General features: G+C 40.8%; 2 protein-coding genes across 2 annotated transcripts; both read right to left on the bottom strand.

Moving 5' to 3' along the window:
- Positions 1 to 24: 24 nt before the first annotated feature.
- On the bottom strand, positions 25 to 6,420 carry LOC120031084. The gene is made up of 2 exons (XM_038976655.1): positions 6,273 to 6,420; positions 25 to 2,123 (listed from the first exon to the last, which is right to left on the bottom strand). Exon 2 carries the CDS (start codon positions 2,052 to 2,054, stop codon positions 870 to 872), a length of 1,185 nt encoding a protein of 394 aa, XP_038832583.1. The 5' UTR covers positions 2,055 to 2,123; positions 6,273 to 6,420; the 3' UTR covers positions 25 to 869.
- Positions 6,421 to 21,416: 14,996 nt separating this feature from the next.
- Positions 21,417 to 22,080, bottom strand: LOC120031396. Its single transcript, XM_038977127.1, has one exon. The coding sequence runs from the start codon at positions 22,050 to 22,052 to the stop codon at positions 21,417 to 21,419; it is 636 nt and encodes a 211-aa protein (XP_038833055.1). The 5' UTR covers positions 22,053 to 22,080.
- Between the last annotated feature and the right edge of the window lie 522 nt (positions 22,081 to 22,602).

Genomic DNA, 22,602 nt, shown 5'->3' with positions numbered 1-22,602 from the left:
TAATGATGACCAGCGATAACAATGTCCTTTATATTGTGGTTTATTATGAATAAAGAAGACCATAAACATGAGAAATTATAGCTCTATGAAGGATATCAAATGTGTGAATATAGACAGAGATGTAATGTTGTAAGGATATAGATTTGGACAGTGTGATGCATCTATCAACAGCATTTTCCAAAGGAGCTTGAGTAAGTCCTCAGTACATTGATGAGGAGAAATGTTTGTTTGCTGAAAGGTTACCTAACACATTATTACGCTGGCTGGTGTGCTAATTTACAGTATGGTCATCATGAAATACTGGAATGCAGGTAAAATAAGGTATCTTACTTTTCTATTTGGTAGGAGGAAGTACTACGTTCTCATATGTTGTCATTGTTGTTGAGTAGATAGCCACAGTCTGGCATAAAATGTCTCATATATGTCCATTAATACACATATACAAATCCTGATAGTTTAACCCAGGTGTGTCAAACTCATTTTGCCCAGGGGGCCGCATTCAGTCTTCAAAGAGATCGAGGCGCTGTAATGAAAATTGGTTATATTTCTTTGCCGGGACATTTTGCATAAGACAGTCCACTATCCATAGTTTTTCTCCCCAAAAATATGGCCACTGCGGGCCCTGTGTTTGACACCCCTGGTTTAAATTATCACAAACTATACAAAAATCTACAAGGCCAATAAACAAATAAAAATGTTGCAGTCTGTAACAAGAGATTACATTTCACACAGCCACTAGCTAAAGCATCAGCTAGGTTTGAGATATCAATAAAAACACCTCTAAACTCAGTTATAAACATTCATGAATTGTATTTGTAGTTTTCCCCATTATAACTACTCTATTTTCCATTGCACTGTGTAACAAAAGGCTACTCAGGATGAACGCATAGGTAAGCTTTTTTGTGTTTTCCATAGTAATAACAATCCTCTTGGAAGTTGTTGGACTCCATCACTTCCTTATAGTGGCTGACAGCATGCACCAAGCAGTTGGGGAGACTTCTGCTGAGGACCTGAGCCACATCCATCATGTTCCCCTTCAGTTTCCGCCCCTCAATCTCTTGCTGGATCTGACCCTTGTTGATAGGCTTAGGCTGAACACTGAAAGATATCACCACTTTGATGTTGTTCTTGGTCATCACTTCAAAGTAATTAGCTCCTCCCTCACTGCCATGGTACTTCTTTCCAGCTAGCCAGTTGAAAAAGAAAATGCGCTCCTTGTCATTGAAGACCCTGATAGACCAGCTCACCCAGTCATATTTCTTAATAAGGGTGTCTAATAGGGATTTGGTGAAGTCAAGGTCAACACTGCCAGGTTTCTCCTGAAGATGGTGTTCCATGTCCAGTTTGGCCTGATCAGCAAAGTTTTCAGTGCAATCGTCCACAGCTGCTTTCATGCGGTTCTCAACATCTTCCATACGCTCCTGCCACTTCTTCACCATCTCATCCCCCACAACGCCTTCCTTGAGGCTGGCGTAACCCATGACAGCAATGATGCCCACCACAAAGAGCTTCTTAAGCCTGGCGCAGAAATCTTCTACTGCCCTTCTACTCCTTTGTTCTGTGGAAACCACTGTCTCCAGCATGGGGTCACCTGAGGTATTGTCCCCGGTAACGGCATTATAGAGCGCGTCCAGGTTCAAGTCTGCGTCCGTGTTCTCATAATGGCTGAGGAACTTCTCCATCTTCTTCTCTTTGAACTTGGGCTTGGCGTTGACAAAGTCCTGGAACTTTTCGTACTGGCTGAGCATTTGTGCCTCACGGTCAAAGTTCTGCTTATTCAAGGAGGTCCTCTGCAGCTCCAGGGCGATTTGGTCGATCTCAGCCTGGATGCCTTCCAGTTTCTGGTTGACCATGCTGAACTGCTCAGTCAGGTAGCGGGCGTCCTGCCCTTCCGGGTTGCTGAGGATCTCAGAGGAGGCTACGAACACGGCCTCAAGGACGGGATGGAGCTGGCCCACAGTGGCTGCCAGGACTGCGGAGGCCTGTCCCATGATCTCCACCCCCTTCTCGATCTTGCCCCTGTTCTGCACGAGCCATTCTGCCACACTGGTCATTTTGAGGGGTCTATCACAAAGTAACAATGGCCAACAAGGTCTTCAAAGAATCTCCGACTATGTTGATGTCTGAAAGAGAAAGAGGAACAAGAGGAACAAACCATAAAACTCTTGTGGAGGTTTGTTGAGGTGAAATAATACATTTGTTAAGGCAGCAATATCAGATTTTGTGTATTTTTTTCTTCTTCTAAGGATTAGCTAGCTATTAGTTTGAAAAAGTTTGTGTTGGAGATGACTCAATCATCATCATCTCCAGTGGTGTAAAGTACTTAAGTAAAAATAATTGAATGTACTACTTAAGTCATTTTTTGGGGTATTTGTACTCTACTATCTATATTTTTGACAACTTTTACTTTTACTTTACTACATTCCTAAAAAACATAATGTACTTTTTACTCCATACATTTTCCCTGACACCCAAAATTATTCGTTACATTTTGAATGCAGGACAGGAAAAGGGCCATAGAACATCCCTGGTCATCCCTATTGCCTCTGATCTCGCGGACTCACTAAACACACATGCTGCATTTGTAAATGATGTCTGATAAAAAAAAAATGAAAATGGTGCCGTCTGGCTTGCTTAAAACCTTTTCTCAATAGGGGGGCGCCATTTCGACTTTGTAAAAATTAGTTCCCAAATTAAACTGCCTCGTACTCAATTCTTGCTCATACAATATGCATATTATTATTACTATTGGATAGAAAACACTCTCTAGTTTCTAAAACCGTTTGAATTATATCTGTGAGTAAAACAGAACTCATTTTGCAGCAAACTTCCTGTCAGGAAGTGAGAAATCTGAAATCGGGGGCTCTGTTCCAGGGTCAGTTTATTAATTTGCATGTAATCTATGGGTCTACATGCACTGCATACGCCTTCCCCTAGATGTCAGTAAGCAGTGAGAATTGGAATGGGGTGTCTAGGTAGATCTGAGGCCGAACAAGAGCTCTTGGAACCGGGTGTGCAGTCTTTTCTACGTTCGTCATGACGCGAGACAGACCTCAGGATTGCGTCCTGAAAAGCTGTTGTTATAGGCGCTAGATATATCCGGCTCTGATTTTATTCGATATACGTGTTAAAAACATCATAATGTAGTTATTTTAAACCGAGTTATATCAGTTTATATCAGTATATTGCGATTTTCGGGATTTTCTTTGTTCTGCGTTATGCTGAGTTGGACACGTCTGCACCACATGGCTAACGTTTGCTGCTAATTCCACAATTGAAGACGACCTTCTACAACCGAGCAACGATTATTCTGGACAAGATTCTGATGGAAGCTCATCAAATAGTAAGAACTATTTATGATGTTAATTAGTAATTTCTGTCGAAAAAGTTAAACTATTATTCCGCCATTAATTCCGGTGCGGTCTCGCTTTAACGCACGCTGTATGTTGTAGTAACGTTAATTTTAAAAATCTAACACAGCGGTTGCATTAAGAACTAATGTATCTTTCATTTGCTGTCCAACCTGTATTTTTTTGTCAAGTTTATGATTAGTTATTGATTAGATTAGGTGCCTCTCCCGAGATTTCTCCCGACATTTTGTTTGCAGTTTGGCTACTATTCTCATTGTATAACCACGATTTGTGCCGCTAAATATGCACATTTTCGAACAAACCATATATGTATTGTGTAATATGATGTTATAGGACTGTCATCTGATGGAGTTTGAGAAGGTTAGGGAAAAAATTCATATCTTTTGCTGGTTTATTCACTATCGCTAACGTTATGTTGAATGAATGGGGCTGTGTGGTAGGCTATTGTAGTAAGCTAATATATATATATTAGCTTACTGTGTTTTCGCTATATTGTGTTTTCGCTGTAAAACACTTAAAAAATGTGAAATATTGGCTGGATTCACAAGATGTTTGTCTTTCATTTGCTGTACACTGTGTATTTTTCATAAATGTTTTATGATGAGTATTTAGGTAATTCACGTTGGTCTCTGTAGTTATTCTAGCTGCTTTGGTGAGATTTTGTGATGGTGGCTGCAATGTAAAACTATGATTTATACCTGAAATATGCACATTTTTCGAACAAAACATATGCTGTACAATAAATATGTTACCAGACTGTCATCTGATGAAGTTGTTTCTTGGTTAGTGACTATTTATATCTTTATTTGGTTGAATTTGTGATAGCTACCTATGCAGTAAAAAAAATGGTGGGAAAAAAAAGTTGGGTCTTTTGCTATTGTGATTAGCTAATAGAAATACATATTGTGTCTTCCCTGTAAAACATTTTAAAAATCAGAAATGATGGCTGGATTCACAAGATATGTATCTTTCATCTGGTGTCTTGGACTTGTGATTTCATGATATTTAGATGCTAGTATTTACTTGTGGCGCTATGCTAGGCTATGCTAGTCAGCTTTTTTACTGATGAGGGTGCCTCCGGATCCGGGATGAGTACCAAGTAAAAGTTAATACAAGGAATTTGAAATGATTTATACTGTTACTTTTGATACTTAAGTATATTTTAGCAATTACATTTACTTTTGATACTTACATATTTTAAAAGCAAATACTTTGGTTTACAACTTTTACTCAAGTTGTATTTTACTGGGTGACTTTCACTTTTACTTGAGCCATTTTCTGTTAAGGTATCTTTACTAATACTCAAGTATGAAAATTGGGTACTTTTTCCACCACTGATCGTATCCAACACAGAGAACATGAACAGCGTCTAACACAGATTACATCAGACAGTTGGAGTCAAATAGAACAAGCTACTCTCAGCAATAAAACAAATGGAGAACATGTTGGAACATGCAAGAGTCTAGTTTCATGCCACACCCAGAGTCTCAGGTTTATGACAGGTTTATGACAGGACTCGATCACAGCTTAGGTGGCACTGACTCACTTCAAGACATGATTTAAAATAAACATACTGAATGTTTATGGCGACTCAGAGCAAACATCAAAAGCAGTGTGGGTACTCTCGCTTTATGATGTGGAGACTTGCGCAACACTGCAGTGCTGGCTTTTTGGAGTTGAATTGACAGGCCTAACAATAGCCAAGACCCAAATCAAACACAGATGTCTACAACCTGGGAAAAAAGGGGATTTACTTTGTGAACATATGATTTTCAATGTAAAATACACAAAAGAGATGAGCTCACACATATCTCATTCCCCTGAGGCAATATCCACTACAGAAAAAAGGCACACCCAGAAGGAAACAAAATCCCCACTGCACTTGTTCTGTAATGAAAAACACACTTTTCTCCCACACACTAAAATGTAGGTTAATTGAAATGCAATTGGGTCATTGAATTCACAGCAACTCCATGTACAATGTAGCATCAGTCATCATTTTTTAAATGAAAAACACGAAATACAGATTCATATGTACACCCATTTATCATGAGCTTACCAGTAATTGCTGGATGACAAGCTGAATGGTGTCATTTTACATGCGTTCCCAAGGACTACCACTGTACTAATTACATCAGTCCTATTAAATAAGCTAACATCACCAGTTATTGCTATCCCATTTTTAAGTTACACAATGTCCAAAGAATTGTGTTCAGAGTATATTAAATAATTGGAATTTTGATGTATTTTGTAGAATTCACTTGTGACTCATCACCACATTGGACTGAAAGCATTTTAATAAAAAATAATAGTGAAGAAAAATACTTACTGAGAAATTGTCCTGGTTTAGAATATGTCAAGTCTTCACTTGTAAAACAAAAATAGTTGACTGTGAGAATGGTAATCCAAGGGTACAATTAAGAGGAAGAAAAAGGCGAGCCCCAAACTATTTTTGTAACCAACAGGAGGTATTTTGCCTTCTTTTCAATATCACTCAACTTCTCTCAAATCCTTTGAACATAGGAGTGCTGAATAAAATCGTATTTCTACCGATTATTTTCCATTCTACTGGGGGAAGAAACAAGCCTAAAGAACTCTTATTGAGACCACATCCTTAAGTCATGAGATACCAGCAAGACCACATCCATTAACAATTATATCCCAACATCTCAAATTGCACTTGAATTTCACCTGTTTGTCTTGTCAGTGCACAAACAAAGTGGATCTTTCAAAACCAGTTCCTCACTTTTTCATATGTCTCAGAGGTAGCCTATACTTCTCAAACAAGATCAGTTAGTCAAAGGATAGAACATCTGGGTAAATACAACTTGACAACCCTTGATGGTAATTCAAACTGTCCAGCAAGATAGAGCACGATAAAGAAAAGAGGAAGAAACTCACCTCTGATAGTTCAATAAAGTATACAGGGGGTGCAGTCCAGTTATCCAACAGTCCAACTGTGCCTCTGAGCACCAGCCTCCTAGTGTTGGGATGTATATGTAGTCTCTCTCTCTCTCTCTTCTCTGTCTCTCTCTCTGTCTCTCTCCCTCGTCACTCCCCCGTTGGAACTCCTCCATCCCCTCTCTGCATTCCAACAGGAACCCACTCTGAGGGATGAGGGGCAGGCACTGAGACAGATAACATCTTGTAAACATTGCCCATGCAAGGACACCACTGCCATTCACATAGGGTGTGAAGGATTGTGTGTGTGTGTGTGTGTGTGTCTGTGTCTGTGTGCGTGTGTATGTCCAAGCGTTCAAGTGAGTAAGAGAGCCACAAACAAAACCCTGCTTGTTGTGTCTCTATCTATGGCCACTGCTTCCTGCCTCTTTTAACAGTGTTCCTGCTAAATGCCACTGAGTTCTGTAAAGTTAGCATGACGTTTTACAGATAAGCAATTGCAGTTCCCTAAACAGAGGCAGTTCTTAGTATTTTCAAAACAGCACACATAAGGGACATCAGAGCTAAAACGTGTGTAATTTTGAACTCTTTTAACCTTGGAAATGCATTATCACTGACGGCAAGCTTTTGGACATTTGAATTGAGGCGTAGTAATGGAGTTGGAATACACCCTGCAGCTGCAGTGCTCTCAGAGTCACTCCATCACAGTGCTGAGCAGAGCAGTGAAAGGACCTCTGTGTCTCTGCATCCACACCATGGGAGACAGAGCTCACCCACTGTCTTTGTGCTTCAGCTCTGACCGTGACACACACTGTCTGATATGACCAATCAGTCCAGTTAACACTGAAGAGAAGAAAGAGGCGGAGATAGAAGAAGAGGAGAAGAGGTTATGTGTCGTGACGTCAGGGCGGTCAGTCATATTGAGGAGGATTTGGTACCCCCAGTGTTTTTTGTGTCTCCCTGTATCGTCCCACTGTCAGATGTCGCACTATGCTAACTCATTACCATCGGAAAGGGGAGGATATGTTTCGCAGGGACTCAACGGTATGTGGCGTGATGGGTAGTATTGACTGACGCTGGGAAACATGCTGACTAGGAGGTGTCAGTGTGATGAAGCAAAGCTTACTTCCTGAATCCTACTTCCCAAATATTCCACATTACGTAATTTGAGATGTCCCCTATCCTGTCAAAAATTACAGTTCACTATCCAGTGTACTAAAATCCTAAATCATTCATCCATTACCCATTTACCAGCCGGTTTTGTGGTTCATTTTTGAAGAAAATAGAACTGAAAACTACAGATTGGAAACTTCAGAAAGATTCCATCACACGTAAAATGGTATCAATGGAAAATAAGGCCTCATTTAAATATACATGGCCTTTGAAGGGGATTTAAGCACACAAGGTGGAACAATGGTAAAGTCATTAAAATATTAAATCAACTTAACATTCCTGTTCAACAACTTTAATGTTAATAAACAGGTTGAATAAGCATTGTTTCTCTTATTATTTTTTGTGCATAGTGAATCTGCAGACATTATGGCACACTTTGAACCTCTTTGTCTTCTCTTTGATGATCCTTGTATGCCGGTTTAGTCTATATAACTAAAATCTCAACAGAATCTCATGATTGATGGTGAGGCACAGAGGCACATGTCCAAATGCTTATGCTGCTAGCCCTAATAATTCCAGACTTGAATAGGATGTACAGTATATTTTCTGAAATGAAAGTGTAAGGGAAATGTTAATGTTTGTGCTATTTCTGTGTTCTATTCATGTGCTGTTCTAAATAACCAATTTCTGTGTTCATGCAAGTGGCTGACTGTACAAATCCTCACTATTAGTAGCTGCAATTTGGCAGTACGCCCAGATCTTGTTTTGAGAACGAACAAGAAATCTCAGTTTCAAGGTCTCAGCTTAGAGAGAAAGAAGCCTCGTGAGGTATTTGGTCTGTCACATGTAATGAACCAGTTTTGGTCTGTCACATGGATGAAACAAAACGGTAATGATTAATCCATTATGCAAAATTATGCAAATATAACTTGTCTGTGTATAGCCGTATATAAGACAACTGCTGGGTCTGCCCAGGCAGAGCTCCTGATTGACATGTTTACCATGGTGCATTGAGTTGGTTGGAACCTCTCCAGCGCTCTGACAATAAAAAATTATTCATTAAGATTGACTTCGAGTGCCCCTATGTAAGAATTTCCACGACAAAATGTTATAGAAGAAGAGGGGGTAAAGTTGATGCAAGGCTGTGTTTGGGCAATAAATATACCTATTTTTGCATAATGGGGATAGACATGATGTCCATGGTCTATAATTTGTTAATGTTAAGAGAGGACTTAGCACCCGTCATTCCTGGATTTGAGCAACTCTCATGGGAAAACAAATGTGGGTTGGAATGACAGTTACCTAGAAAAAGGGTTGAGCAACAAAAATGAAAGTGCTTCTCAGGCATAGTGGGTGCTATGAGACGTGAGATACAGCTGGAGGCTCCAAGGTTGGGTCACAGCCAGATACTGTAGGTGCATCAACATCATATGTCTGTATCATCAACATATGTGAGTGCTAATATGAGCATAAACTGTGATACCACAATATAATATCACTTCATGGCATGGTATACTGCTTAGTTATTAGGTCACTTATGTCATGTACAGGTGATCACTTTGTTGTCGCTGAGAATTTTCCTGCACCGCATTCAAATAAGCCTCGTGATTTACATAAATTCACTGAAAACCCACAGTTTTCCTTCTCTCTCGCTTGAACAAACGCTAAAGCACCAGACAGAATAAATGTCCTACTACTGTAGATCCTACGACTGCAACATTTAAATGTACAAAAATGTATCCGAAATGCAGCCATACACAATAACAACCATCATTTTATATAGCTTAATAAGACAAGATAGATATTGGTCTCCACTACATACAAGTATATCTGAAATGCAGCTGTAGGCTACACCTAAACTATAGCCTAATGTAGCATATTAAAACTATTTTCCCGTTACAAATCATCACTTCCTGCAGCAGGATTATTTTATACCTGAGATGGAACTGGACAAATTAAGATCCGACATCCCACTTGGCACAACTTGTTGAATCAACGTTGCTTCAAGGTAATTTGTCAAGGTATTGTGACATGGAAATTTCAACCACAGGATTATGTCATCATGGTAACCAAATTCCAACAGACAAATACGTTGAATTTGTACCTTACTGTATATCCGCGATCAGAAAAAAAACAATAAACTGGTCAGCAGCTACTGGATAATTTATCTACTTACAGATATTCATTTGGTCTCCCATCCAAGATTATAACCAAGCCCTGCTTATACACTGCTCAAAAAAATAAAGGGAACACTTAAACAACACAATGTAACTCCAAGTCAATCACACTTCTGTGAAATCAAACTGTCCACTTAGGAAGCAACACTGATTGACAATAAATTTCACATGCTGTTGTGCAAATGGAATAGACAAAAGGTGGAAATTATAGGCAATTATGAAGACACCCCCCAAAACAGGAGTGATTCTGCAGGTGGGGACCACAGACCACTTCTCAGTTCCTATGCTTCCTGGCTGATGTTTTGGTCACTTTTGAATGCTGGCGGTGCTCTCAATCTAGCGGTAGCATGAGACGGAGTCTACAACCCACACAAGTGGCTCAGGTAGTGCAGTTCATCCAGAATGGCACATCAATGCGAACTGTGGCAAAAAGGTTTGCTGTGTCTGTCAGCGTAGTGTCCAGAGCATGCAGGCGCTACCAGGAGACAGGCCAGTACATCAGGAGACGTGGAGGAGGCCGTAGGAGGGCAACAACCCAGCAGCAGGACCGCTACCTCCGCCTTAGTGCAAGGAGGTGCACTGCCAGCGCCCTGCAAAATGACCTCCAGCAGGCCACAAATGTGCATGTGTCAGCATATGGTCTCACAAGGGGTCTGAGGATCTCATCTCGGTACCTAATGGCAGTCAGGCTACCTCTGGCGAGCACATGGAGGGCTGTGCGGCCCCACAAAGAAATGCCACCCCACACCATGACTGACCCATCGCCAACCCGGTCATGCTGGAGGATGTTGCAGGCAGCAGAACGTTCTCCACGGCGTCTCCAGACTCTGTCACGTCTGTCACATGTGCTCATGTGCTCAGTGTGAACCTGCTTTCATCTGTGAAGAGCACAGGGCGCCAGTGGCGAATTTGCCAATCTTGGTGTTCTCTGGCAAATGCCAAACGTCCTGCACGGTGTTGGGCTGTAAGCACAACCCCCACCTGTGGACGTCGGGCCCTCATACCACCCTCATGGAGTCTGTTTCTGACCGTTTGAGCAGACACATGCACATTTGTGGCCTGCTGGAGGTCATTTTGCAGGGCGCTGGCAGTGCACCTCCTTGCACAAAGGCGGAGGTAGCGGTCCTGCTGCTGGGTTGTTGCCCTCCTACGGCCTCCTCCACGTCTCCTGATGTACTGGCCTGTCTCCTGGTAGCGCCTGCATGCTCTGGACACTACGCTGACAGACACAGCAAACCTTTTTGCCACAGTTCGCATTGATGTGCCATCCTGGATGAACTGCACTACCTGAGCCACTTGGGTGGGTTGTAGACTCCGTCTCATGCTACCACTAGAGTGAGAGCACCGCCAGCATTCAAAAGTGACCAAAACATCAGCCAGGAAGCATAGGAACTGAGAAGTGGTCTGTGGTCCCCACCTGCAGAATCACTCCTGTTTTGGGGGGTGTCTTGCTAATTGCCTATAATTTCCACCTTTTGTCTATTCCATTTGCACAACAGCATGTGCAATTTATTGTCAATCAGTGTTGCTTCCTAAGTGGACAGTTTGATTTCACAGAAGTGTGATTGACTTGGAGTTACATTGTGTTGTTTAAGTGTTCCCTTTATTTTTTTGAGCAGTGTATTTGTCACTGACTATTACCAATGTGCTATCGTGAGAATGATTACTGAGAGATCTCTTAATAACTAAATAGATTCCCTGTTGCTATCAAAGTCATTTCAAAGGGTAGGTTTAACAGAGCAAATTAAATGTAATCATACTTTATAAGTCATATATCATCAATATTTAGGCCTATATAGCATTTGCGAAGTCATCAACAGCTATTGTTTCAATTCAACCCAGGGTTCATCAAAAAATAGACAATAGGCTACATAACACTGAGTATACCTGTAACATCCTGACCAGAGTTCTATGTGTTTTGCTTGTTTAGTGTTGGTCAGGACGTGAGCTGGGTGGGAATTCAATGTTGTGTGTCTAGTTTGTCTGTTTCTATGTCCAGCCTAATATGGTTCTCAATCAGAGGCAGATGGTAATTGTTGTCCCTGATTGAGAATCATATATAGGAGGCTTGTTTTGTGTTGGGATTTTGTGGGTGTTTGTTTCCTGTCTCTGTGGTTGTCTGCACCAGATAGGTCTGTCTCGGTTTTTGCACATTTTGTTATTTTGTATGTTGTTTGTAGTGTTTCACTTGTTCTTTTATTAAACATGTTAAACACTAGCCGCGCTGCACTTTGGTCCTCTCCTTCACCTATGGAAGAAAGCCGTTACAATACAAAACATTAGGAACACCTTCCTAATATTGAGCGGTGTGTGGACTTGAGTAGCATGTACAGTATATTTCCTTAAATGAACGGTTATCAAAGACGGTTGTGTCTTATCATGTTAAATGGCTTTTGAAATAGAAGATTAGCTCAATGATATTGACTTTACTTGATCTTTCTGACCTTGGCCTCCAGCTATAGTGTTTCCTCTTTGTCACAAGATGTCACTTTAGTTCACTGGAAAGCCCCCAGTGTCTCATCCAAGACAGCATGTACCACTTTGCAGGAGAGGGGGTAAAATTGATGCAGGGTGGTGTTTGGGCAATAAATGTACACTTTTTTTTTGCATAATGTGGATAGACATGATGTACTTGTTCTATAAATAGTTTGTCCTGAATATGGTTGGGTGAGGGAAAACTGTAAGAGTCTTTCACGTCATGATGAGAGGTGTGTGAATTTCACACTACCCCCTAATTGACACAATAGTCTATAGTCTATAGTCCACAATAGTTTGTGGATTATTGTTGCAACTGAAAATATTATACAGTCATTTACTATGCAGCCTTTGAGAAACACGTCAAAACTGTTTGCTGTTTATATAAAAGGAAACCGTCCTTTATTCCGCATGACCACAGTTGTGTTACTTGGAATGAGGGATTGCTATGCAAACAAAAAGTTGTTACTTTTCAGAGAGGATTTAGCACTCGTCACCCCGGATTTGAGCAACTCCCATGGGAAAACAAATGTGGGTTGGAATGACAGTTTACTAGAGAAATGGTTGAGCAACAAACACGAAAGTGCTTCTCAGGCATAGTGGGTGCTATGAGACGTGAGATAAAGCCTGAGGCTCCAAGGTTGGGTCACAGCCAGACACTGTAGCTGCATCAACTGTGTAATCAACATACATTACCTTCAGAAAGTATTCACACCCCTTGACGTTGTCCACATTTTGTTGTGTTACAGCCTGAATTTAAAATAGATTCAATTTGATTTTTTTGTCACTGGCCTAAACATAATACCCCATAATGTCAAAGTGAAATTATGTTTTTAGAATTTTTTACTAATTAATACAAAATTAAAAAGCTGAAATGTCTTGAGTCAATAACTATTCAACCACTCATTTTTGGCAAGCCTAAATAAGTTCAGGAGTAAAAAATGTCTTAACAAGTCACACAATAACCTACATGGACTCTGTACCCCACACATACAATTATCTGTAAGGTCCCTCAGTTGAGCAGTGAATTTCAAACACAGATTCAACCATAAAGACCAGGGAGGTTTTCCAATGCCTCGCAAAGAAGGGCACCTATTGATAGATGGTAAAAAAGCAGCATTGAATATCCATTTGAGTATGGTGAAGTTATTAATTACACTTTGGATGGTGTATCAATACACACAGTCACTACAAAGATACAGGCATCCTTCCTAACTCAGTTGCTGGAGAGGAAGGAAACCGCTCAGGGATTTCACCATGATGCCAATCATGACTTTAAAACAGTTACAGAGTTTAATGACTGTGATAGAGAAAACTGGTAATGGGTCAACAACATTATAGTTAGATACAGTTATACGTGTACCAGTGTTGTGTTCCAGAATGTTCATTTGTTTTACAGACAGACAATCTTACACCATACAAGTTGCAAAAGTAGAACATGCAATGGTATCATTCTCAAAGGACAAGGTAAAAAACTGAAACAATTTGACGGATATGTATTGTATTTTATCACTGCTAAAGTTCTGGAGTGACTGGTTGTACATACAGTATATGTGCATGTAAGAGAGTGAGAGGTGAGTGTGTGTGGGGTGAGTGAGAGTAAAGAGAGAGAGAGAGAGAGAGAGAGAGAGAGAGAGAGAGAGAGAGAGAGAGAGAGAGAGAGAGAGAGAGAGCTAAAGTGAGAAAAAAGAGAAAAAGAGAGAACAGAGAGAGCGAACCAAGAGGGCACATGTTTTACAGAGCACAGATCAATATACAAATTACAACTTTAATTTGCTAATGGTTTTGTGTACAGACAAATAAAAGGAAGCTTCTGTACATGTGACATTTTCCCTGAAAGTCTACTGTCAAATTAGGAATCCACACAGCCAGTTATGATGTGGATTGTTTAGATGGGGATTCTATGTAGATTCCAAACTATTACTTCCCGTGTGTTGACGATCATAGATCGCTGCTGTGTGGTTTCCTGATTCCCTTCCTACATTTTCTCTTTCTCATGCTTTCTCTCACACTCCCTATACTCCCCGGGGGGAAGGCCTCTTAGTACAAAAGTGGAACTACTCTGTGTGTAGTTGGGGGAGGAGGGTAAGTGTGGGGGAGGAGAGAAAACAAGAAGTTCTGGCTCTTATCTCCTAGAGAGAGAGAAAGAGAGAACTTTTGTGAGTGTAATGTTAACTGTTCATTTTTGATTGTTTATTTCACTTTTGTATATTATCTATTTAATTTGCTTTGGCAATGTAAACATGTTTACAATAAAGCCCATTGAATTGAATTGAGAGTGAGCGAGTGAGCGAGAGAGCGAGTGAGCGAGTGAGCGAGAGAGCGAGAGAGCGAGAGAGCGAGAGAGCGAGAGAGAGAGAGAGAGAGAGAGAGAGAGCGAGAGAGCGAGAGAGAGAGAGAGAGAGAGAGAGAGAGAGAGAGCGCGAGAGAGAGAGAGAGAGAGAGAGCGAGAGAGAGAGAGAGAGAGAGAGAGAGAGAGAGAGAGAGAGAGAGAGAGACTGCCCACAAAATGAGGTGGAAACTGAGCTGCACTTTCTAACCTCCTGCCAAATGTATGACCATATTAGAGACACATATTTCCCTCAGATTACACAGATCCACAAAGAATTCGAAAACAAACCCAATTTTGATAAACTCTTAAATCTACTGGGTGAAATACCACAGTGTGCCATCACAGCAGCAAGATTTGTGACCTGTTGCCACAAGAACCAACCAGTGAAGAACAAACACCATTGTAAATACAACCCATATTTATGTTCACTTATTTTCTCTTTTGAACTTTAACTATTTGCACATTGTTACAACACTGTATATAGACCTTATATGACATTTGAAATGTGTTTATTCTTTTGGAACTTCTGTGAGTGTAATTTTTACTGTTAATTTGTATTTTTTATTTAACTTTTGTTTGTTTTCTACTTCACTTGCTTTGGCAATGTTAACATATGTTTCCCATGCCAATAAAGCCCTTGAAGTGAATTGAATTGAGAGAGAGCATATATATATATAGAGAGAGAGGGCATAGAGAGAGAGAAAAAGGGCATAGAGAGACAGCCGTGACACAGACAAATCTGCTGAGATTCTTGGCTGCTGACGTGATGTATGAACCGCTATGAGGAGAGGAATTTGTCTGGGGGAGGTCGAGGCTATACTACTAACACAAACTTCATGGGGCCTTGAGGTTAGAGCACTGAGGGCATGAGGGGAGACCGGAAGTGTTGCCCAACATGAGGGAACTGTTTGAGGCAGGGCAGATGGTAAAAACACATGTTTTGTATTCACTGGACACACTTTCTCTATGGCGTTTCAACTTAAAGATGTGTTCTACAGACATTCCATACACTATTTCATAGAGTCCCAAATACCACTACTCCTAGCTGAGCACTCACAAGACTACAGCCCCAACCTCTAAATGCAGATCGTCCAGCCAGGAGAGAGACCTTTTAGAGAGTTGATCCTGAGTGCTGGGCTGGACCTGTAGCTGTGTGTCACTGAACAAATGTTTTGATGCTTTTTATCAGATTAGCCCACTTAAAGAGCAGCGGGCTGGTCGATGGTCCACTCCGATGGGTAATAACATTATCCTGGCTGGGATTGGCAGACAGCCAGGCAGAGCCATCCTGCCATTGATCCAGACCCTCCAGGGCCACTCTGATGCTGCCCTCCATCAAATCACTCATTTGTTTATGAAATATTTATATTAGCTGCGATCTCTAAACAGGCATTTGGATCTACTAGATAGAGTTTATTAGAATGTCTAAGCAGGTTAAAATATTAAGTCCAACAAACCTGTTGCTGATTGTTCGTTAATGTCTCTTAACATTAGGGGGCTCAGCCATTCTGTGCAAACAACAGGATGGATTTTGTTTCCTGTCTACTCAATGCTGATTGTCACAGAGTGGAAGTGTATAGGCATAGATTCCAAAGGAAATGTCAGCTGTTGCTTCTTTTCTATTTCATCCGTATCTAGGAGCGATTTGGAGATGGAAGACAGGGATCAATACTCTGACATTCAATAGTGCCACTAGTTACACCAGCTACATGTAGGCCTGTTGAATTATGTGAATCTTTGAATACTTTATGAAAGTGAAAGTAAAAATCAAGCAGTTTCAGGTTTTGAAAGGTTTATCATTTTACCACATATTGCAAATAATCTGGTATTAAATGTCAAACATAGTCATGCACAATATATGTTAAATAGCGTCAAATTGTAATGCTAACTACTTTGAGACAACTGTAGATTGTGGAGAATCACCATAAAAAAACTGTAATTCTGAGAGTCTTAGAAATGACTGTTGATCTGTTTGTTGATAGCGCCCTCTGTCGTCAGAGTAGCACTTCTCATTCATGATGGAGAAATCCAGATAATCTTTTTAAACAGATGAACAAGATAACCTTGGCTCCTTCACCGCAAAGCAGATTCCCTTAATAGAGCAGCCTAGCAAATAGATGCTTTTGTCGTTCCATAGTGGCAGTTGGAATTGACGTGCTATCAAAGGGAAAGCTCTTTACACAGGAGTAGAGCTCCATGGATCAATAGATGTTACCCAGGAAAGCACACAGAACCACTAATGAATACAAGAGGTTCCATGGGCTTATGCTGTATGGTTTCTGCAATAACAGCCGAATTAACCACCAACCTACAGTAGAGATAAACAGACCATGGACAGTAACAACATGGCTCCAATCCTGTATTAAAAAACATAAACAACAAAACACAAACTCAAATAACCTATGAATCTTGAAGTTGCAATTATTTCAATACTTGCCTTCGGAAAGTATTCAGAACTCTTGATTTGTTCCACATTTTGTTACGTTACAGCCTTATTCTAAAATGTATTAAATTGTTTGTTTTCCTCGTCAATCTACACACAATACCCCACAATGACAAAACAAAAACAGTGAAATATCACATTTACATAAGTATTCAGACCCTTTAATCAGTACTTTGTTGAAGCACCTTTGGCAGCGATTACGGCCTTGAGTCTTCTTGGGTGTGACGCTACATGCTTGGCACACCTGTATTTGGGGAGTTTCTCCCATACTTCTCTGCAGATCCTCTTAAGCTCTGTCAGGTTGGATGGGGAGCATTGCTGCAAAGCTATTTTCAGATCTCTCCAGAGTTGTTAGATCAGGTTCAAGTCAGGGCTCTGGCTGGCCTACTCACAGACGTTCAGAGACTTGTCCTTAAGCCACTCATGCGTTATCTTGGCTGTGTGCTTAGGGTCCTGTTGGAAGGTGAACCTTCGCCCTAGTCAGAGGTCCTGAGCGCTCTGGAGCAGGTTTTCATCAAGGATCTCTGTGTACTTTGCTCTGTTCTTTGCTTTGATCCTGACTAGTCTCCCAGTCCCTGCCTCTGAAAAACATCCCCACAGCATGATGCTGCCACCACCATGCTTCACCGTAAGGATGGTGCCAGGTTTCCTCCAGACGTGTCGCTTGGAATTCAGGCCAAAGAGTCCAATCTAAGTTTCATCAGACCAGATAATCTTTTATCTCATGGTCTGAGAGTCTTTAGGTGCCTTTTGGCAAACTCAAAGCGGGCTGTCATGTGCCTTTTACTGAGGAGTGGCTTCCGTCTGGCCACTATACCATAAAGGCCTGATTGGTGGAGTGCTGCAGAGATGGTTGTCCTTTTGGAAGGTTCTCCCATCTCCACAGATGAACTCTGGAGCTCTGTCAGAGTGACCATCGGGTTCTTGGTAACCTCCCTGACCAAGGCCCTTCTCCCCCGATTGCTCAGTTTGGCCGGACGTACTGTATGTTCTGTACATACAGAACCATACGTACTGTAGGATTCTGCTAAAGCCCTAGCAGAACCATACAGCTACTCCACCGACCCAGAACTGCTGGCCGTCTCCACCGCTCTCCACCTCCAACATGGCTAATGAGTGATTCCATTATGCTGATCCAAGCACTTTGGAGCTCGTCTTCAGGATATTAGCGCAGCCAAAGGTTATTCATAGACTATCAAACCAAAGCTGTGGACAGGAAACACTGACTTATGTGTAAATATCAATTCAATTAGTATGCCATTCAACCCCTTATGGGGGCGCAGTCTGTGAGTTTCCCTGCAGAGTAACACAGATAAAATGATAAATTCAGATATCGCTATTGGACATTTACAAATAAGATTGATAACCTTGTTACAGACCAAAACACACATTTGAGCCACATCACTATTACATCTTAAAGGGGCAATCAGCAGTTCCTACATACATTTTTGGACTTATAAAGTAATGATGTGTACCCACTGATTCTTAAAGAATACAACTTATAAATGCCTCATAAGCTAAGTTCAACTGTTGTACACCATCAGAACCTAAAATATAAGCTTGTTTTACTTCAATGTTTTTCAACAAAGTAAATGTAAACAAACACTATAAAGCCTCAAAACATGGTTAAAATTATAATGATTATATACAGTGGGGAGAACAAGTATTTGATACACTGCCGATTTTGCAGGTTTTCCTACTTACAAAGCATGTAGAGGTCTGTAATTTTTATCATAGGTACACTTCAACTGTGAGAGACGGAATCTAAAACAAAAATCCAGAAAATCACATTGTATGATTTTTATTTATAAATCATCATAATCTGATTATAGATTTGGTGAATGCACAATTACACCTTTTTTATTCACTGAAATGTTATGAAACTAATTACACAAAACAATATAATTTAACGGCATTTATTTGCAGTTTAATAAAACACATATCCTATTTTTCTATGTCTTTGAAGCATGCAGCAGCCAGTCTCGAAAGATGACTTCTGACTGATGCATAAAGTTGTGGGAGCTCACATATAGGCAAATTTCACATTAAACAAGTGCTTCATGAAGTTAACAGTGCAGTGGCCTAAAAACAAAAGCAGACGTTTAAGTAAGCCTACTGTCATAGTAACATATTTGACCAAATCATGTATTTTTCATTTAGGCCCACCATGAGGACCATAGGCCTATACATTGATTTACTAATACAGTGAGGTAAACACCAGGCCCTCTGGTGGAAATATACACTCTTAGAAAAAAGGGTTCCAAAAGGGTTCTTCGGTTGTCCCCATAGGAGAACCCTTTTTGGTTCCATGTAGAACCCTCTGTGGAAACGGTTTTACCTGGAAACAATGAAGGATTCTTCAAACTGTTCTCCTACTGTATGGGGACAGCCAAAGAACCCTTTAAGATTGTAGATGGCACCTTTTTTCAAAAAGTGCAGGCACAGCATCTTCACAGTATTACATTCACTTATATGGCGTCATGTGTGGGTGCCTACAGTAGCAGTGTTACCAAATGTTTACTTATCAGGATTCCATGTCTATTCTGACACCTAGAGGTATGAAGTAATACTACAAGCAGGGGTCTCCAACCCTGTTCCTGTAGAGCAGGGGTGTCAAACTCATTCCATGGAGGGCCTAGTGTCTGCAGGTTTTTGGTTTTTCCTTTCAATAAAGCCCTAGACAACCAGGTGTGGGGAGTTCCTAACTAATTAGTGATGTTAATTCATCAATCAAGTACAAGGGAGGAGCGAAAACCCGCAGACACTCGGCCCTCCGTGGAATGAGTTTGACACCTGTGCTGTAGAGCTACCCTCCTGTAGGTTTTCGCTCCAACCCCAGTTGGAACTAACCTGGTTCAGCTTATCAACCAGCTAATTATTAGAATCAGGTGTGCTAGAGTTGGAGTGAAAACATGCAGGAAGGTAGCTCTACAGGAACAGAGATGGAGAGACATGTACTACAGCCACTACCCGATTGGCTTTATTCAACACATGGGTCCAATCCCAAAAGGACCACTAGACCCTATACTATACCCTATGCACTTGTGGAGGTCTGATCATATTAGACATCTGCAATCAATATGGTAATAGCTCCACCTTGCTCTCTGATAGGCTAAGTGGAAGTTTCACCATATTGCTAATCAGCCTTATAGGAATCAAATCATCTCAGATATCAGCAAGTGCATAGGGTCTAGGGGTCCATTTGGGAAATATGAAAGGAGCAAAGCCCAGGTAAAAAGTTAGATGACAACCCGCCTCAGTCGTCTGAAAACCTACCGCTGGGATAGAGTTGTATTTTTCAGCGAGACAATTACACACATTTTAATTCCCAAAGCACACCAGAATGGCTTCCCAAGATGTCAAGTGGTCTAGTCTCAGTCTCAGAACTTGAGACATTTTGTCAAAAACACTGGATATACGTATGTTGCCGCAAGAGTTGTGCAAAGTTGGTGTTTCCTCCAAGTAGTAACTAAGGGGGTGGAGACATATCCAATTATGATATTTCTGTTTATTTTGTATTTGTTTTGAAACATTTCTACAACTTTTTTCACTTTGAAAATGTGGAGTAGGTTGTGTAGATCTGTAGGAGGGGGAAATCAGGTGTGCTTCCAGATATGAATTTAATCCCTTTTTAGATAACATTTTGATGCCTTAAAATGGTAACTTCCTATTCCATGCTAAAATAAAAGTTAATTATATTATTTTAAACTAATACAATTGCTCGGAGAAAGAGATTGTCTCAAAAAGATATGGGAAAAAAATATTGATACCCCTGTTTTCAATACTTTAACAGCCTCCTGTTGATAATTTTCTAATTATATTATATTGTCTTTTTTTTCAATCAAAGTACAAATAATTTTAGACCTGACTGTATGTATTGCCCCTCATCATCATTTGTCCTTTGCCAAGATAATCCATCCACCTGAAAGATGTGGCAAATCAAGAAGCTGATTATACAGCAGGATCATTACAGAGGTCCACCTTGTGCTGGAGACAATAAAAGGCCACTCTAAAATGTAGTTGGGTCAATGCGGTTTCTGTCTGAACGTTCGAGAGCACCACTTTCTCCTCCATAGCAGTAGTTGACACTTCCACATTGTGCTGTTTATTTCTGAATGTTTTCAAAAACCTATGAAGCAATTTTTTGACACCTCAACACAGTACAGTGTACTGTGTATGGCTCTGCAGTTGACTACCTTTTAACAGCATTGGTTTACATTCCATCTAAGAACTTAAAGAATTAATAACAAAACACCATATGTGCTAATGTCTTTTTTTAATTCAGTGCAAAAAAGTATTTACTTAAAACCAAGGATACTGTATATAAGGTTATCATAAAGCATGCATTCAGACTCATTTCTGAAAGTAAACTTGACAGAGTTGGCAGTGGAAAATAGAAAACATAAGGACTGAATTGCAACACTGCTCATTGCAAAAAATTCTAATATCTAGATTTAATTAATTCCATTCATTGACAAAGGAATTGCCCACCACCCAAAAGGAAATTACTATTATTTTAAAATTGAAAGAACACTACTAGTAGTCTCTAAAAACCTTTAACCTTAAAGCCCTCATGCCAACCTGACCCTGGGAGTGGATGAGGATCAGTTCCCTTCACACTGGGCCAGCGCATCAATCATCTTGGCCTGTATCTTCTCCACCCTGGGGGCCCATTTCTCCCTGACGTCAACCTCATCATCCTCTGTGACCACCCTATATGCCATTAGTGTCATCAGGCCCATTTGAAAGACATTAGCCAGTTGGGAACACTTTTTCTCCATGACGTCTCGGTTTTGCTTGTAGTGCTCGATGTACACTTTCAGCAGACCTCTTTGTTCAAAAGTTTTCTCCTCTTCTACGACACTGTCGTAGAACGTTTTTAGAGGAAGGTCACTCTGGTCTCTCTCATAGATCCTCTGGAACTCTGCCATGTATCCCTCTCTTCCCTCAGGGTCTTTTTGGATCTGTTCCACCATGGTGTTGAGGGCGGTGTACTGGTGCTTGATATACTCTTCATACTTGCCGTACTTCTCATTGACCTCGTCCAGTTGACTCTGCTTCAGAATCTGCTGGTTTGTCTTGGAGATTCTTTCCATCGTGGCGTGGATTTGGTCGAATTCTTTGGCGTTCTGTTCTTGGGTGAGATCTTTGGCGACCAGGCCCTTTGTCACCTTCACCACTGCAGTGACTATGTTGAAGAGTGGGTTGATGGTGGCGGCGAAGGAGGAGACTTTCTCCATGCCATTTAGTAATGTGACAAATGTCTGCTTGTCCATGTCTGCTGCTTCACTTACAGTATGACTTCACTGTAGTCCTGGAGAGTGAAGAGACAGTCGTTTAGTATGTACACCTCATCTCTCATGTCTGCAAGTAGTGCCAACTTAATCGAATTTGAATTACAGCATGTGGGGTCATTTGCTTGAACCTGAATTCAGAATATGCACAAAGCAGCCTTATGAATCTTTGGCAAACCTTTTAGTGTTTGTTCACATTCTGCAAATGCATCTGGAATTTAGCTGAATAATAATATAATATTGCCATGAAGATGAAGGACAGATTACAGTCTGCTTTGTGCTCTTTGAACATCGGCTGACTCGCAAAACAAATCGGAACACAATATTATACCTGTTATTTTTAACAAGAAGGAGATTATACCTATTTTGCTGTAGGCCAGGCCTGGGCAACTCCAGTCCTCGGGGGCCTGATTGGTGACACACGTTTTCCCCAGCTAACACACCTGACTCCAATAATCAACTAATCATGATCTTCAGGTAAAAATGCAATTAGTTT

The sequence above is a fragment of the Salvelinus namaycush genome, chromosome 37, assembly GCF_016432855.1.
Source record: "Salvelinus namaycush isolate Seneca chromosome 37, SaNama_1.0, whole genome shotgun sequence".
NCBI classification, from domain to species: domain Eukaryota; kingdom Metazoa; phylum Chordata; class Actinopteri; order Salmoniformes; family Salmonidae; genus Salvelinus; species Salvelinus namaycush.
This window is presented reverse-complemented; position numbering and strand designations above follow the sequence as displayed.

What these genes read in the sequence shown, in the direction of transcription:
- LOC120031084 (XM_038976655.1), bottom strand. Translation starts at nt 2,054, where the DNA reads ATGACCAGTGTGGCAGAATGGCTCGTGCAGAACAGGGGCAAGATCGAG.
- LOC120031396 (XM_038977127.1), bottom strand. Translation starts at nt 22,052, where the DNA reads ATGGAGAAAGTCTCCTCCTTCGCCGCCACCATCAACCCACTCTTCAAC.